General features: G+C 52.5%; 5 protein-coding genes across 5 annotated transcripts, besides 1 other annotated feature; 3 read left to right on the top strand and 2 right to left on the bottom strand.

Moving 5' to 3' along the window:
* Window positions 1-252: 252 nt before the first annotated feature.
* On the top strand, window positions 253-774 carry UPS1 (Ups1p; the record flags this gene model as incomplete). The annotated part of the gene is made up of 1 exon (NM_207969.1): window positions 253-774. The coding sequence occupies one exon, from the start codon at window positions 253-255 to the stop codon at window positions 772-774; it is 522 nt and encodes a 173-aa protein (NP_982616.1).
* A 510-nt stretch (window positions 775-1,284) lies between these two features.
* Window positions 1,285-1,836, top strand: AGOS_AAR074C (uncharacterized protein; the record flags this gene model as incomplete). The annotated part of the gene is made up of 1 exon (NM_207968.1): window positions 1,285-1,836. One exon carries the CDS (start codon window positions 1,285-1,287, stop codon window positions 1,834-1,836), a length of 552 nt encoding a protein of 183 aa, NP_982615.1.
* A 159-nt stretch (window positions 1,837-1,995) lies between these two features.
* Window positions 1,996-5,622, bottom strand: AGOS_AAR073W (AAR073Wp; the record flags this gene model as incomplete). The annotated part of the gene is made up of 1 exon (NM_207967.1): window positions 1,996-5,622. One exon carries the CDS (start codon window positions 5,620-5,622, stop codon window positions 1,996-1,998), a length of 3,627 nt encoding a protein of 1,208 aa, NP_982614.1.
* A 770-nt stretch (window positions 5,623-6,392) lies between these two features.
* Window positions 6,393-7,547, top strand: SMM1 (tRNA-dihydrouridine(20) synthase (NAD(+)); the record flags this gene model as incomplete). The annotated part of the gene is made up of 1 exon (NM_207966.1): window positions 6,393-7,547. The coding sequence occupies one exon, from the start codon at window positions 6,393-6,395 to the stop codon at window positions 7,545-7,547; it is 1,155 nt and encodes a 384-aa protein (NP_982613.1).
* A 121-nt stretch (window positions 7,548-7,668) lies between these two features.
* ACC1 (acetyl-CoA carboxylase ACC1) lies at window positions 7,669-14,364 on the bottom strand (the record flags this gene model as incomplete). Its single annotated transcript, NM_207965.1, has 1 exon — window positions 7,669-14,364. The coding sequence occupies one exon, from the start codon at window positions 14,362-14,364 to the stop codon at window positions 7,669-7,671; it is 6,696 nt and encodes a 2,231-aa protein (NP_982612.1).
* A 1,073-nt stretch (window positions 14,365-15,437) lies between these two features.
* Window positions 15,438-16,368: a sequence feature (pseudo-gene; similar to Saccharomyces cerevisiae TY3B).
* Window positions 16,369-16,673: the final 305 nt, after the last annotated feature.

The following is a 16,673-nucleotide window of genomic DNA, read 5'->3' as shown; positions in this document are numbered from 1 at the left end:
GACCTGAATAATGCAATCTGTAATTCCCTCACTCGAGGCTACCACTTGATGACCTCGCAATTTTTCACCTCGCATGTATAAAAAGAACATCTCCCACTGCAGGCCACAACCAAAGGCGAGCGGTCCAAGCAGACTGTCGTGGCACGCACCGAGACCGCGAGGAAGCATCTGTCGCTACTCCGCACCACCCAGCTCTTTTTAGCTCGCGCGCCGGACTCTGGTGGACCAGGCGCTGACTTGTAGCCCGCAGACATGGTTTTATGGTACAAGAACACGCATGTGTTCGAGCGGGACTTCCAAACGGTGTCGCTGGCGTTCTTCAACCGGTACCCGAACCCCTATGCGGCCCACGTACTGTCGATCGACACGATCGCGCGCGACGTCGACGCCGACGGGCGCCTCCACACCACCCGGCTGATCAAGAAGATGGGCAAGCTGCCCGCGTGGGCGCGGCCGCTGCTGGGGCGCATCTCCGAGTCGTGGATCATCGAGATGAGCAGCGTGGACGCCGCGCGCCAGGAGATGCGCACCTACACGCGCAATCTGGACCACACCAAGGTCATCAAGGTCGAGGAGTACACTTGCTACCGCTTCCGCGACGGCGCCACGGTCGCCGACAGCCGCGTGCGCTTCAGCAGCGGCATCCGCATGGGCATCAAGGGCCGCATCGAGAGCTGGTCGCACCGCACGTTCGACGAGAACATCAAGCGCAGCCGGCTCGGCATGGCCTTCGTCATGGACAAGCTGGAGGAGCGCGCGAAGCTGCTGCTCTAGCTCGCCGTCGGATCTACGTTTCATTAAGTGTGTAGTTATGGTTACACCTGTACGGCATCGTCGACTCGCACGCCGGCTGCCTTATCCGGCCCGGCCTGCAAGTGCCACAGTTCACCCGGTGTGCCGGTGTCCGTGCTCGCTGCGGCGTAGGGGCGGGCCGCTGTGGCCTGATTTCATGTGCTCGCTGCGGGGCCCCTTGGCCCTCGCAACGGTCGCTTATTCAGCCCTGGCCTACGGGGCGTCTGACCCCGCCCCATCCGGGTTGTTGGGCACCGTTAAGGCCTAGCAGGCGACTGCTGCCAGACTGGGCCGATCCCCGCCCCCCAGGGTCGATATCGCATGGCCTGAGAAGGTCTTGATCGCTATCAGAGTGGCCCCAGTGTGCCTGCCTATCGCAACAATGGACAGAAGCACTTCTCAAAGGGCACCTCCCGACATTAGGGATTGGGCGACGGGCCCGTATATAAACGATGTATAGAGAGCAGTCTGGGGGCCTGAGAGGCGAGGACCATGGCAGACTCACAGAATACACCGGTGAACGCACAGATCACGCTGTGCGCCGTAGCGGACAGCAGGCCCGAGCAGTGGGCAGGCGCGGACATTCGGGCGTGGGCTCTGCAGCGACCTCTGTCGAACTCACAGAAGATATGCGACCTGTACCAGTGCGTGCACTGCGGCGAGGTGGCGGCGCGGCGCGCCAAGCGGCGCTCCGCGCGGCGGGCGAGCGAGACGCACGCGGAGGGGCCGTGGGACGAGCCCGCGGCGCGGAGCCTGCACATCACGGTGTCGTATGAGGAGGTGGAGTGGCGGCTGCGGCGGCGCACGCTGCCGATCCTGCCGAGCGCGCAGGACGCGCGCGGCGCGCGTGGCGCGGCGCCGCTGTTTCAGGCGAGCGTGGACGAAGACGACGCGGGGTCGTGCGAGGAGAGCGAGTCCGCGCCGGGGAGCGCCGGGGCCCGGGCGGGCGACGACGTGGTGCTGACGTCGCCGTGCTCGCGACACCACCACCGGCGCAACTCGATTGCGGTTCGGTTTACGAAGACGTGTCTCAAGACTTTGTAGGCGCCGCGACAGCGGGCTTACGTTGCTATTTAGTTGGTACTTTTAGTTTGTTGGTTTCACATTGATTCCTGATGTTTGCTGGAATTTGGGTGCTTTATATGGGTCTGTATATGTATGGATATATACATTGTGCTATGTGACCGCGTGGTGCGACAGCGATCATGCCTTGTGGTTGCTGTTGAGCCTGTTTATGCTGCGCTTCGTCTTCAGCAGCGCGTTCTTGAACCGGGAGATGTGCAGCCCGTCGTCGTCGGGGCTTTCGCTGGCGTCGGAGTCGAAAAAGCCGTTGTCCTCGTCGGGAGGGACGGTGGAGGCCATGCTGTAGGTCCAGCTGGCCTGACGGCGGCGCAGGGCGCCGCGCTCGGCGCTCCTGACGGAGGACTCCTGGCTCCAGGAGAGGCGCTTGACCGCGGGACGCTCGAGCGGGCCCGGGGTGAGCGGCTTGGGCGTCGTGGGCGAGCGCTCGAGCGCGACGTGCCTGTCGACGCCGGAGTCCTCGGCGACCGGCGCGGTGGCGCTCCGGATCGTCGGGACCCTCTCGAACGGCGAGTCCTCGTAGTAGCGCTTTACACGCTCGAAGAGCGTCTCGTCAGCGGGCGCTTCCGGCGGGTTGTGGGATGCAGGGGGGAGCATGGAGTGCTCGTTGTAGCCGTCGATGAAGTCCTCAAGGAAGTCGTTGGTGGAGGCGGGCGCTTCGGGCGGCAGGCTGAGCGTCTTCATGCCGTTGGCGGCCGGGGACGGCTTCGCGAAGCCCTGGTTGGGGGGCATGCTGAAGTCAAGCCCGTCCGAGGGCGCGTCGTCGCTCGCCCACTCGGAGGTGGACTGCCCGTCATGGGGGGCCACGGCGCTGGTCTCCTGCGGTGGTTTCTCTGTGACACCGACGGGCAGCTGCTCTGCGGGGTCCACCGCAGAGTCGTCCTCTGAGAACTCGTCGTCCTCGTCTTCTTCCTCATCGGGTACAGAGTCGTACTTGGGGTATACAATGACCGTGGCCCGATTCCCGGGCTTGCGCAGGTCGCCGTTCTCACTGAGCAGCGTATTGACTGCAGCCTGCATGGGCTCTGGGAATGCGGGCTCCTCCTTGTCCGAAGCGTCAGAAACGGGTGACATCAGCGAGCTAGGTTCCTTTGGCATCGGAAGCGGCTTGCAGAGGTCCGGAGCCATCTTGGCTATGAGCTGCAGCTCCCGACAGCGGAAATCCACGGGCTTCGCGGGCGGGATCAGAGGCTTGTCTAGCTCATCCTCTGAGGCAGCCTCTGGGACCATAGCCGGGACCCCCTGCATGAGGTGGCTAGGCACTGTAGGAGGCTCCGACACGCTGCGTGGGCCGCGAACGGAAGAAGGACTCGACACCTGCTCCACCTCCTCCTCTCTGATCATAGATATATGGCGATCGGCGGCCGACTTGGGGAACGAGTTCATGGATGGGTTCTGGATCTTCATAGGGATATGGGGTCTAGGGAGCACAAAGGCACCGCCTGTAGGCGTAAATAGACGTTCTTCCTGCCGACCCGGGTCAGACACTGGAAGTGGTTGTGGAATAACAATGTTGCTGATTGCCGGTGGCTGGCGTGGCTTGTCCTTGAAGTAAAGTCTGTTGTCTATCGGCGTTGAGGATGAAATTGGCGACTCCGAGGTGATGAATAGCTTCCCAGTGCCAGCTGTTGAAGAAGTATCCCCCGTTTCGCTCAAATGCTTTGAGGATGATACTGAGCCCTCATTTATTTTACCGTTGGAAACCACGGACCTCCTGCGTGTATGTGCGGACGTTGGAGAACTTATCATCGGCGAATCGAATGGATCGGTAGCCGTATCGAGCGGCGGAGGCCTCATGCGAATGGAGGACTGGTCGCTGTAGGTGGAGTGAACCGTCGGGCAGTACGGCTTGACAGGCTTCGGCAACACCTCTTCTTTCGAATCCGATCTGCTAGGGTTGGTGGTGGGCGGCGTGGGCAGGGGCCGGTTCTGCAGCATAGCGGAGGTGGACACGCGGTCGTCCGTGCTGATCACAATCCAGTCGCAGTCGCCGACTCTCTTAGTTAGCTTAATGACCAATGTGTTGTATATCTTCCCCAGGAACATCTCGTACTTCCAGGAGGAAATGAACCACTCGGATACGCCCATCTTCGACAGCCTGACCGCAGCCAGCTCCTCCTCCTCCTCCTTCGCGTTGAAGCTCAGTTCCTCCGTGAGCGACGCCAACAGCGGGTGCCCCAGCGCGAGCGTCCCTTCTCCGCCCATGTTATCTTCCAGCATCGACAAAAACTCGCTGAACCCATGCTGCTTGCAGGATTCAATCCAGGTGGACACGGCGTACTGGTTGGTCGGATCCAGCTCATGCAGTGCGCGATTCCAGCCCTGCCTGTCGTTTAAAGTCTTGAAGTAGTTGGTGCTGAAATGCTTGTCAAATTTGTACAGGTATCGTTTCGAAGATTTCGAGAATAGTCCTTCCACCACTTTCAATGGGTTCTCCTCGAACTTGTCGAGGAATGAATTCTCCAGCTTGGAGAATGCATGCTGTGAAGAGTATATACGAGACCCAGCTTTCGCCACGAATTTGATGAGCTGATTGAAGTCGTTGCGCATGTCGCTCTCGGGTATGAATCGTGGCACAGTCAGCGTCAAAGCTCGCTGCGTCATAGGACGGTATGGTCCCGGTGGGTACTCGTGGACATCGAAGTTATCAAGCAGATAGAAATCCTTGATTTTGCCCTTGTCTGCGAGAGACCGCAGGTACGCCACGAAAAGGTGGTACAGCGCGCTTCCCCGGTTACGGTAGATCTTGTTCAGAATAAGTTCGTCGTCGTTGCCTTCATCGTTGGCATCCTTGTACTCTTCTACCGCCTTGCAAGAGGGGAAACACACCTGGCCCGCGGTGAATATTAAGTCCATCTGCGTCGTCTTCTCCACCAACAGGTCCGTACGCCCAACGATCGTCACCAGGATTTCCAGAAAAGCGTAAGTCGTGCACATGTAGTCGTGGCTGGGCAGCACCTGCTTCAGAAGCATGAAGAATGCCGACGTCGGGTATCCGTCGCGCTCTTCCAGACGCTTGAATGTGATGAAACAATCCCACGGAACAATGCTCTCGGGGAGCTCCGCCCACAGGATTCGAAGGGCCAGTATCAGGCGGTTCCAGTTGTTGCGGAATTCGCGCTCGATGGCCTCGCGCAGAGCAGTGCCAGCCAGCGTGCAGCCCGCACGAGGGAAAAACGACGCGAGCAGCTGGCGTATCTGCTGGGTCTCGGAGAATGAGTAGTGTGATAGGTTCGGCTTAAAAATCTCCATCGCCGCACGTATCATATCCGTGCTGTTGCTTCCCGTGCCCAGCTGGCTATTGAGCTGCTCAATAAAAAATGCAGCCAGCTGAAAGATCACGTAGCGCCCAGAGGTTGGCGTCACGCATGCGCTGGCGAAGACGTCGAAGGCCGGATCGCGGCCGTCCTGGCCGGCCGGCGCAGCCTTATACGCCTCGCGGTCGTAGACGTAGTACGCGTCGATCAGGCGCCCGTTCGCCTGGTCCTCCTGGCGCAGCCGCTCGTAGATGGCCGCTGCTGTCAGCAGCTCCTCGCAGACCTCGGGCTTCACACGCGTCGGGCCGCGTTGCAGCGTCTGCTGCTTGGGTATCAGCTGAATCTCGGGCCCCAGGGCCGCCGCTCCTGAGAGCCGGGGGCCGCAGTTGCCGAAGATGGAGCGGTGCCGGCCGTCATCGAGCGCCTTGTCGCTTCCGGCCTTGCCCGCATGGTGCTTTCCATGCTGGATCTTCTTCTTGAGCGCCTTGAACATCTTGCCCGCTGCTCCTGACTGCTCAAATAGCACTCTGGTGGAACCTGTTCTTTTAAGCGTTTAACTCCGCCTCGTGCCAACTCTAGATCTGGGATCTGACGTGGTATCCCCCCCGCGCACTTTTCTGTAGCAAAGCTAATTATATATTCTGGCCAAGAGATTGTTGCTATCCTTTGTCGTAGCAATTCGGCCGCTTTTGCGGTGTTGGCACCTGGTTGTCCACTCTCGTGAGGTCCCCTTCCGCTGAGTAGTGCAGCAATGACTAAAGTGTCTTTTAGCTGCTTTCGGATAACGACAGGCTTGCAGTGCGGGCAGGCCACGATTAGCTAAGATGCGTGGGGGTTTGTGCGGCAACGGCGGACCACACCACCAACCATATATAGGCGGCCTCAAGCCATGGTGGCTGGCAATCTCCCGGAGAATGCGCGGCCGCGAGCTGAGGCCGGACATTGTGTCACAGATGCGGTGGCCTGTTCTGGGCGCTCGGGATTGACGTTCGCACAGGATCTGCGGGGCAGGCCGTCCCTGCTGTCGCATATGTGGGATTAGCTACGACAGGCGCAGGGTCTCTGCGCAAGAATGTTCTGCGGCACATCAGGCATATGCGCTTAGGTCTTCGTGTGCCGTGGAACCATGCCAGGAACTGTGTATGCGTTTCAAGCTCGAGGACATGCATTGTGCTCTCAAATGAAAAATTTCTCGAGAGGCGATGCGCTGCAGAGCGTTTCATGTTACTTTCGAGCTCAGCTGTAAATATATAACCGAGGCAGATGGCAAACTACGCGGGCAAGCTTGTGCTGGCGCCGATGGTGCGCGCGGGCGAGCTACCGACCCGGTTGCTTGCTCTGCGGCACGGCGCCGACCTGGTGTGGGGCCCGGAAATCATCGACAAGAAATTGGTGCAGTGCCAGCGGGTGCCGAACGACGAACTGCAGACGGTGGACTATGTATTGCCTAGCACGCATGCAGGAAAGCCCCCAGTGGTGGTGTTCCGGACGGCGCCGGCGCTGGAGGGCGGGCGCGTGATCTTCCAGCTGGGGACGGCGAGCCCGACTTTGGCGGTGCGTGCGGCGAACACTGTGATCGGTGATGTGGCCGGCATCGACGTGAACGCCGGGTGCCCCAAGCACTTCTCGATCCATGCCGGGATGGGCGCTGCACTGCTGCGCACGCCAGACACGCTGTGCGGGATTCTGCGTGCGCTGGTGGACGAGGTAGGGCGGCCGCACTCGAAGCCCATCAGCGTGAAGATTCGGCTGCTGGACGACCTGGCGGCCACGCTCGATCTGGTGGAGAAGCTCTGTGCGACTGGCATCAGCAACCTGACGGTTCACTGCCGTACGACTCCGATGCGAAACCGGGAGGCCCCGATCCGCAGCTACCTGGCGTCCATTTTCGAGCTGTGCCAGGCCAGCAAAGTGTCACTTATAATGAACGGAGCGCTGGAAGGTCGCAAGCACTTTGAGGAGGTCCGCGCCGAGCTAAAGCTACCCACCGACGTTGGCGGAATGATCGCGGAGGCGGCAGAGGCAAACCCAACGGTCTTCTCGTTGAATCCGCTGCCGTGGCACCAGGCCGTACCCGAATATCTACAGATTGCGGACCAATACCGTAATCATACCAGCAACACGAAGTACATGATGAATCGCATGGTTCCTGGCAAGTCACCCTTCTACCAGTACTTCATCCGCTGCAAGACCTCGGATGACTTCCTCTATGTGGGGAAGCAGCTAGGTCCGAATGGGGAATGCCTCTCCGACCCGACAGAATACCTTGCAAAGAGCAGGAAGGAGGAGCAGCAGGAGAAAAAGGCGACCAAGGGCAAGTTGCTGCAGCATCATGATGAGTCGCAATCGAAGGGCAAGCGTGTTCTCGAAGATGAGAATTCGCAGGAATCGAAGCGGACCAAGACAGAGCAGGCATGATGCGCGTGATTCACTTATTAATAACCACCGAGCTAAATGACTGTTAACTACTTAACATACCTTAACTAACTAATAGATAAACAAGGAGGCGGTAACTCCTATGGGAATGTCACTGGATACTCTACTTCAGACTCTTCATTATCTTTTCCTTATCCTCCGCCGAGAGTAGCTTCAAAACTTCAGCGAGACCTGTTATCGCGTTGTCGTGATCACTACGGATGGCCTTGGCGAGGTTTTGGGCAAATGATTCCAACTTCAAAGCCTGCAAGTAATCTTCCAAGACTTGGTAGTTTTCTTCGATCCAGGTGGCGACCTGTTGGTCGTTTTCCTGGTCCACAGAAGCAGGGTACCAGGATCTTAGTCTTGCGAACTTCTCCAGTCTACTGGCGTTAGGTAGCTCCGATTCGAGTCTTCTAATGAGGTATTCCTCATTTAATCTTCTCCTGAGTCTCCAGAAGAAGAAACGTCTCGCATTCACCCATTGTAGTTCCTTTCTGATCACGCCTTTCGCCAGCATTCTGCCTGCCTTATCGTGTAAGCCTGCAAATTGGATACTGACTTGCTGGTAAATTGGCAAGAGTAGCTTCTCACGGGCAGCCAACTCGTTGGCGAGCTTCTGATGTTCCTCAGAGGAGAGTGATGAATCTGACAAGGAATCCTTCAATTCTTTGTACTTTGCATCTAACCTCTCCATTGTTTTCAAAAGCTTTTCTCTCCTGTACTTTATACCAACCATACCAGCAGGTTCTAGCACACCTGCCCGCGAGTCGGAATCAGCATACATCTCCATCTGGTCAGAGTTAATTGTAGGATCCACCACAACCCAGGAACCACCTCTCAACTCACCTGTTGGAGGTATGTATACGAATACAGGCTGTTTATAATCCACTAGAGCATCAACAATGAAGGAGCCATATTTCAAGACCTCATTGTACATATCTCTTTGACCACCAGAAAACCCTCTCCAGTTTGCTAATATCATGAGTGGAAGTTGTTCTCCGTGGTTGAAATCAGCTATGGCCTGCGCAGTTTTAAATGCTGAGTTAGGATACCAAACTAAGCCTGCCTCCTGAATCAAAGTTTCTGTGGATGCAGGGTTTGCCGGATCGGCAGGGATCACAGTTTCAATTGTACGAGTGTCAACGGCAATAACACCGAGCGGGATACCACCCATGCGAGCTCTGCCTACAACGACGCCTCTCGCCCAGCCTGATAATGTTTCCTGGAAGGAACCCTTGTCAAACAGACCATATTCAAATCCATCAGGTCCTTGGCGGCCTTCAATCATCCAGCGTACATCATAAGGCTGTGAAAGTGTTGGTGTGTATTCAACATCCCTATCCCAGTTGTCCTCTGACTGCAGTATAGGTACGGGCATATTACGTTTAGCTGGAATATAGGAGAGCCATTCCATTATCTGTTCAACACCTGCTAGATCATCCTGCGCGGTCAAGTGGGACACACCGTTGTTGTACATAATTTGTGTGCCACCTAGTTGCAAGTTAGAAGAGTAAACTTCCTTGCCAAGAACTTTGTTAATAGCAGGTGCACCTGTTAGAATTATAGGTTGTCCTTCCACTTGGATCGCACGCTGGCCTAATCTGACCAAATAAGCGCCAATACCTACCGATCTGCATGTCACTAAGGTTATCGTAAAAATATCCTTGTATGCTTTTGAGGTTGCACCTGCAATCAAGCCAGAACCCCTTAGACACTCAACACCTAGACCATCTTCTGATCCTATGATTGCCTTGATGGCGTATCTCTCTTCTCCATCTTCCACAATTCTTTCAGTAATTACGACATTTTCTTTACCAGACTGCTTCAACGTTTCATACATTTCTGTCGTGAAATATAGATAGTCAAAGCCTTTTTCAGGATTACCAGGGGTCTTCCAAGCCACGGAGAACATTGGAACAAGTTCTTCAGCAATACCAATTCTTGCTCCTGAGTTCGCTGACAGATAAATTCTGGGAATACCACGCTTTCTAGCATAGTTGGTAACTTTCTCAAAGAATTCATCTTCTTGTGGCCCAAAGGACCCAATCATGTAGGTAATATCGTTAGCGATAATAACGAATTGCCGGCCATGGGGATATTCAGGTGTCTTAACAGTAACCTTGAAAGCTACCATACCAATACTATTAGTACCGGGCTCGCGGTCAACTTCTGTTAGTTCACCATTCTCGTCAGAGATCAACTCATTCGCAATGAAGAAATCATCGGATAACTGCATCTTCGGCGAATGTTTCCTCCATTGGCTTAATGTAGCTTGCCGGAACAGTTCTGGGAAGTCATACACGTACGTAGTACCCATCAAATGAGCCTTGTAACGTTTTGGCTGTAGCCATTCCTTCACAGGATATGGCGTTGCAATTGGCCTCAAGTGCATCGAACCAGGCTTATCCAATGATTTGAAAATTCTATCTCCGTTCGCATTCTTAACCTCAGTATACAATTCAGTTCTCACAACGTAACCAGAAACGTTATTAATTAACGCTCTTAGGGCAACCGGAGTCCCAGATCCCGGATCCTTTATCATGATACGAATTTCTGCCGCAGCAACACGAAGCCTTAGAAGTCTCTTACCAAATCTTTCCAAGAAGCCTCCAAACGCTGCCTCAACGTCTGCTGGCGAAACGTCAAAGACGGCAGAGAAATTGATAAAGATATGGTTTAAGTCTGAATTAGAGGTATCAGTGACCTCCAAGTTATCCAAAATATCACTCATTAATCTATTCGCTTCAGAAGTCAAATATTCTTGAATAGTGATATCATCCCTGATGCGGCCCGTCCTAATAATGCCTCTGGTGAAAAAACGTTTATCAACAGGTGAGTTTTTACCTATCGCTTCATAGACATGGATATTTCTATTTTCTGTGAAGATAGGCTTAATGTGGAAATTTGACATTCTACCCAACTCCAACTGGTAGGCTAGTGCTGGTTCAATGTGACGAATAGTTTTATCTTCGACATAGTCAGATCCCCTGAAAGTATAGTACTTTGGATAAGAGCCATCCCTGTATCCAAAGACAAATGTAATGCGTCTGATTGCTGAAGCGAGAAGTTCGCTTTTATTTAGCTCCAAAATTTCCTTCAATCTGTCCAAAACTTCTGCCTCGGAGTCGAAACCTTCCGTAGAAGAAATTACCACATTTACTACATTTGACAATGATGGGTTAGCCGCCGCAGACCTATCTGGCAAAGGACCGGAATGGGACAATTGCATAGGAATTACGCTCAGAGCATTCGATAGAATAGAGTCGACATCATCCAAATGTGGGGCGGGCACTAGTAGTCCTGTTCTAGAAGGTTGGTTTTCAGCCTCAGATACGTATGTCAAATCTGAGATGGAAATAGCTCTGTTCACACCCAGCCTCGAAGTAACCTGCGGGCGCGAAGTGAAGGCAGCAGATGGCAATTGGAACTTCCATTCAAAAATTGGAGTATCAAAGCCAGAATGGTACTTGATATCACCGACGGTATAGACTCTATAGGCCCGGCGAATGTAAACTTCTGCTGCTGCTGCAATCACATATTTATCCCTGTGATTTAAAAATTGAGTCAAAACGTCAAATACCACGTAATTGGAATCAATGAGGTCTTTCAAAACCTCAATGTTCGGATCCGTATGGTTCATCTCGGTAGCACCATAAGTAGGCTTAACCACAGAACTTTTCAATATGTGCTCTAGTTGTTCTGTCCTTTCTCTGACCGAAGGTAGAGCTGCCTGAATCAATATCTCCCTTGCTTGAAGGGCTACCTTAGCAGTTGCTTTGGATTCCAACTGAACGATATGTTTCAAGGGAACAGATATCTTAGCCGCCACCTCGGATGATAATTTGCATAGAGGACGGTAATGCTTTAGAATGGCAGATATCAAATTATTCTTCGCAGAAACACGAGAATGTGAAAGGACAGTCATGACTACCTTATTTAGGTCATCGGCGTTTTCATCCCGTAACTTGAGGATAACATCCTCTTCATTAACCTTAGAGCCAGAGAATAGCTTCTCAACTGAATAGTAATTTTCCAAAAAGCTTCCCAAAACGGCGTGCTCATGGTCCTGTAACCCAGTCTTGTAACGAGTTGTGATACTTGTCAAGGGTTCCACAACAGTCTGGAACAATGGGTCTGATTTCCGCTCGTTGATAGCGTTTTCTAAAATCTTTCCCAGCTGCTTTGCAGGGAAATCCGCAGACCTTTTATGGCAACGCTCGACCAATTGCTCTAATTGCTGATCCAAGGCCTGTGGTAACCTGGAGTGTAAAGCAGATACTTGCATTTTCCACTCTGAATAAGGTAACTGCGGGTCTCTAAGGACCTCTATTAGCTTTTGTAATGACGCATTCATAATCACTTGATTGTCGTAGCCTTTTAAGACATTCTCTAGGGTCGAAACTAGAGATCTGAATTTGTACGCTGGCTTCGTTCCTTCAATCACTGGGGCACCAAGATCAGGAAGCATACCTTCAAAAGGCATGGCATATTTTACCTTACTAGGATCATCAAGCGTTAAAATGGCTAGAATGTCACCAGCGGCCAACGTAGAGCCAGGTTGCCTTAGTAGTTGCAGGACACCGCTCTCCTGGGCGATGAGAGGCATTTGCATTTTCATGACCTCGATCTCAGCATACGGTTGGCCTGCCTCGAGATGATCGCCTGATTCGACCAAAAAGTTCACTAACTTACCCGGCGACGGAGTCCGCAGCTGCGTGGGATCGTTCTCTGTCTCCAACAGCGTTGTCTGGTGGTCTATAGACAGTCTTGTTGCAGCGACTTCCTCTTTCCAGTAAACTGTATGGGACTTACCACCAGCAGCTATCAATAGCCCGCCATCTGACAATTTCCGAAGACCAACTTCGCACCTAGATCCATTGATGAAAAGATTATACCTATCATCAGCGGACTTCGCGACGGTGAATTTATACCTCTTCTCTTCGTGTATAAACTCAACAGGATACATCGTTTTCAGCATGTTCTTATTAGGAACTTGACCACGCTTGAGATAGGATGCATATTCCTGCAGCGCTTGCTCTGATGCAATGTGCGCCTTGGTGGTAGCGCCACAGATTACCGCCAACATAGGATCCGGTTTTTCGGCTGAAATCTTTTGAGAGATCAAATCATCCAACCAACCAGTAGTAATAGTGTTATCCTCAAAATCTTCAGTCTCAAGCAGTTTTATTAGATATTCCACTGTAGTTCTAAAGTCACCTCTTATGGATAATTCCTTTAAAGCAACAACCATGTGTTTCCTCGATGCCTGCCTGTTCTCACCAAACGCAAAGATGTGGCCAAATTGCGAATCAGAGAATGAATGAATTCCACCGTTGTTACCAACAGAAAAATAACCCCAGACGTTGGAAGAGGAACGGAAGTTCAACTCGTGTAAAGAGCCACCCGACGGTTTGAAACCCTCATTTGGATCCTCTGACGTTATTCTACATGCTGTACAGTGGCCCTTGGGGATGGGCCTTCTTTGCGTCTGCAAAGCATCCGCTGAAGAAAACTCAAAATCAATCTCTGTAGCAGTATGTGGGTCAAGGCCGTAGAATAAGCGTATATCTCTGATTCTATGCAGCGGTATGCCCATTGCGATCTGAAGCTGTGCTGCAGGCAAATTTACACCTGTGACCATTTCGGTGGTAGGATGTTCCACCTGAAGTCTTGGATTCAGCTCAAGGAAATAGAACTTGTCTTCTTCGTGCGAATATAGGTACTCAACTGTTCCCGCAGAAACGTAGCCGACTAATTTACCCAATCTCACTGCAGCCCTCTCCATTTCGGCAAACGTATCTGGTTTAGCGATCGTCACTGGGGCTTCTTCTATAATCTTCTGGTGCCGCCGTTGAACAGAGCAGTCGCGACCAAATAGGGAGATATTTGTACCATATTGGTCGGCCAGCAGTTGAACCTCTAGATGACGAGCCTTTCCTGCCAACTTCATAATAAAAATAGGAGATCCTGGTATTTCATTTGCAGCCTGCTGGTACAGAGAAATAAAGTCTTCCTCCCTCACAACCTTACGAATACCCTTACCTCCGCCACCTTCAGATGCCTTCACCATAACTGGAAAGCCGATCTGTTTAGCCTTGTTTAGGCCATCTTCGGGGGACAAGCAGCACCCCTTCTGGTAGATATCGTCCGCAACCGATACGAGCTTAGTGTGCGGATCTATTTCGACCTGGTCCACGCCAGTACCCGACCATGGGATGCAGGGCACCTTGGCGTGTTGTGCGACAATCGTGGAAGAAATTTTATCTCCCAAAGAGCGCATAGCGCTCCCTGGAGGGCCAATGAACACTACCTTCCGCTTCGACCGGGCCAGCTTCTCAGGAAGGAGCGGATTCTCCGAAGCGTGACCCCATCCGGCCCAAACTGCATCAACGTCAGCACGCTCTGCAACATCGACGATCAGGTCGACATTTGCGTAGTTATTGTTATTTGTGCCGCCGGGTACCTCCACGTACTGGTCGGCCATGCGAATATACTCGGTATTCGCCTCTAGATCTTCCGGTGTTGCCATGACAACAAACTGAACAACTTTTCCGTCCCCGAACGTCTCATACGCCCACTTACGCACTGATCTGATCTCTTTTACCGCAGCAATCCCGTTGTTCGCAATCAGGATCTTCGAGATGACCGTGTGGCCGCCGTGAAGCCGCACGTAGTCGCGCAGCGGCGACGCCTCCGCCTGTTCCACGGTATTCAGACCGATGAAGTGAGGCGCTAGCCGGGCGTGCTTGGCCGAGTAGTCTGTGAACTCGTACCGTTTCTGTGACTCCATGGCCTCTGTAAAACTCCCTTCGCTCATTTTGTTGGCCTGCTGTGCATCAATTGTCTGCGGCTGCAGCTTGGTCCAACTTCTCAGTCTTTTCACTAGTGTAAGTACTCGCAAAGGCTCCCGTGTCCGTCTGATCACTGGCCAGGTCAGGCGATATAGTGGCGTTCGCTGGAGAAAGATCAAAAGTCTGGATGGCGTAAGGTTAGTCAAAACGCTTGTGTGCGGGAGTCACGTTTTCTGCCTGCCTCCACAGGCTCTGCCGCTCATTTATAATGCACCATTTCGCTTGAAGTTGTCTGCCATCCTTCAAATCAAATTGCGCAGTTCCGGACATGCCGAAAACGCTCACGTGACCCCATAAATTTCACATGGACCTTGCCAGCGCGGCAACTAAACATACCTGTACCTTCAGTGAAATGAACTGAGTATGGGTACTGCGCACGTACACTACTGGACTACACGCGGCCGCACTTTATATCTTGTCTGGTCCGCGCTGGAATTGTTGGAATAGTGTGTAGTTGTTGACTAGCGCGGAGCCGCCGACCTGGCCTTGCTGGGCAGGGGAATTGTTGGGCTTACTGAATGTGTGGGTTTCCAACAGATGAGGTAAGACAGCACGTGACTGTGACATCACCATGACGGCCGCTACACGCTGGCCTCGTAGAAAAGGACCTCTGCACTGTGACGTGCCGCGTAAAGAATGGTCGCTCCGTGCTGCCGTAGACTGCGCTGTCGCTCGCTCCCGTGGCACTGTGGCTCGCTCCCGTGGCGCTGTCCGCGCATATGATGCTCTACGCGATGGGAACTCATGGAGGGAATCATTCGTGAACCACGATTCGAGCGAGGACCCTGTTTTAGTATGCCGGTATAAGGCATCACACTGGCGGCAATCGAACGCTAATTATTCGATGCCGAACAGGTGAATCTGTGGAGCAGCAACGCACAGTAAATCATCGTTCCCAGGACAATGTACTATTTCTATGGCTTGCTTGCGACACTCTAGCTGTAATATACATAGGAGGGCAGAAAGGCCGCGAAAAGAACGAGCATTTAGGCTAGGCTCTCTTCCCAGGGATATTGCAGAAGGATTTGATAGGCATTGATAGAACTATCTGAGGCCCCTTGCGCTAGTCCAGCTATGCTAGTAAATAAAACAGAAGAGCATGGGTGTACATTGATTACAAAGCGCTGACTAAGATAACGGTAAAAAATACATTCCCATTACCCAGGATTGATGGTGTGGAGACTTGGTACAGCAACGATATTTACCACTACCGATTTGCACAGTGGATATTATCAGGTCTCTATCGCCGAAGACTGTTACAAGACAGTATTATCACGTCCAGCGGCAAAGACCAACTCAAGTCCATGCCATTCGGACTGGTAAATGCTCCCAGTACGTTCGCTCGATGTGTGGCAGATTTATTTAGACGAATGCCATCGATGCGTATACCTGCGTGATACACTCATTTGAGCGAAACCAAAGAACACTGGAAGCAGTGAGACAGACTGCACAAATTAAATCAATAAGGCCCTCTCATCGAAAACTGTGAAACGGTAGCCAACTTACCCAAAACAAAAATGGATATCTCGGCAAAAAAGCTTTTTAGGCATGCAATTACTCCCGAGATACATACCTGGATGCTTACGACCACTTAACCCTTTCGTCACTTTGTCGGCTAGAAGAAGAAATGGTCTGGTGAAGAGGATAAGGATTTCGAAAAGGTAAAATAATTCCTAACGCCACCGCATGTGGTCGTTCCATTTAATCCGAATGGTCAGTGCAGACTAACTACTGATGGAGCCTAGTATGGATTAAGCGCAGCACTCGAAGAATTGACCGACGGTAAGCCCATGGGGGCCGTCGAATTTTTCTCCAAAGCCGACCAACAAGCAGAACAGGGGTACTCTGCAGGTGAACTAGAACTACTTGGGATATTTCGGGCGCCGTAACACCTTAACTACCTCTTAGATTACAAACACTTTAAGATACAAGCCGATCATCCCGCTTTATTGGCGTGCAAGAATAGGAGTCTCAAAAAGATTACAGGTGTGTCGTCATAATCGAATTATTGCAGACCAAGTTTAATTTGCCCGATGAGCAACGTAAACTCTGCAATAAATACAAACATAAGCTTCAAAATTACGAGAAAACCACGAAAAATTCAACATTGTGTGTCCCGGCATCTTCTACAGAAGACGCATTGCCGTTCTCAAAGGCAGGCGTCTGAGGATCTTTGAGAAAGTCCATATCGATGACGTATCTGGAGAATATAGGTTCAATGTAATAGCCGAGTTCACTAAGAGTTACCCCAAAAAGTCAGCTACAAAGCACCAGG

This window comes from Eremothecium gossypii, chromosome I (genome assembly GCF_000091025.4).
Source record: "Eremothecium gossypii ATCC 10895 chromosome I, complete sequence".
Lineage (NCBI taxonomy): Eukaryota > Fungi > Ascomycota > Saccharomycetes > Saccharomycetales > Saccharomycetaceae > Eremothecium > Eremothecium gossypii.
This window is presented reverse-complemented; position numbering and strand designations above follow the sequence as displayed.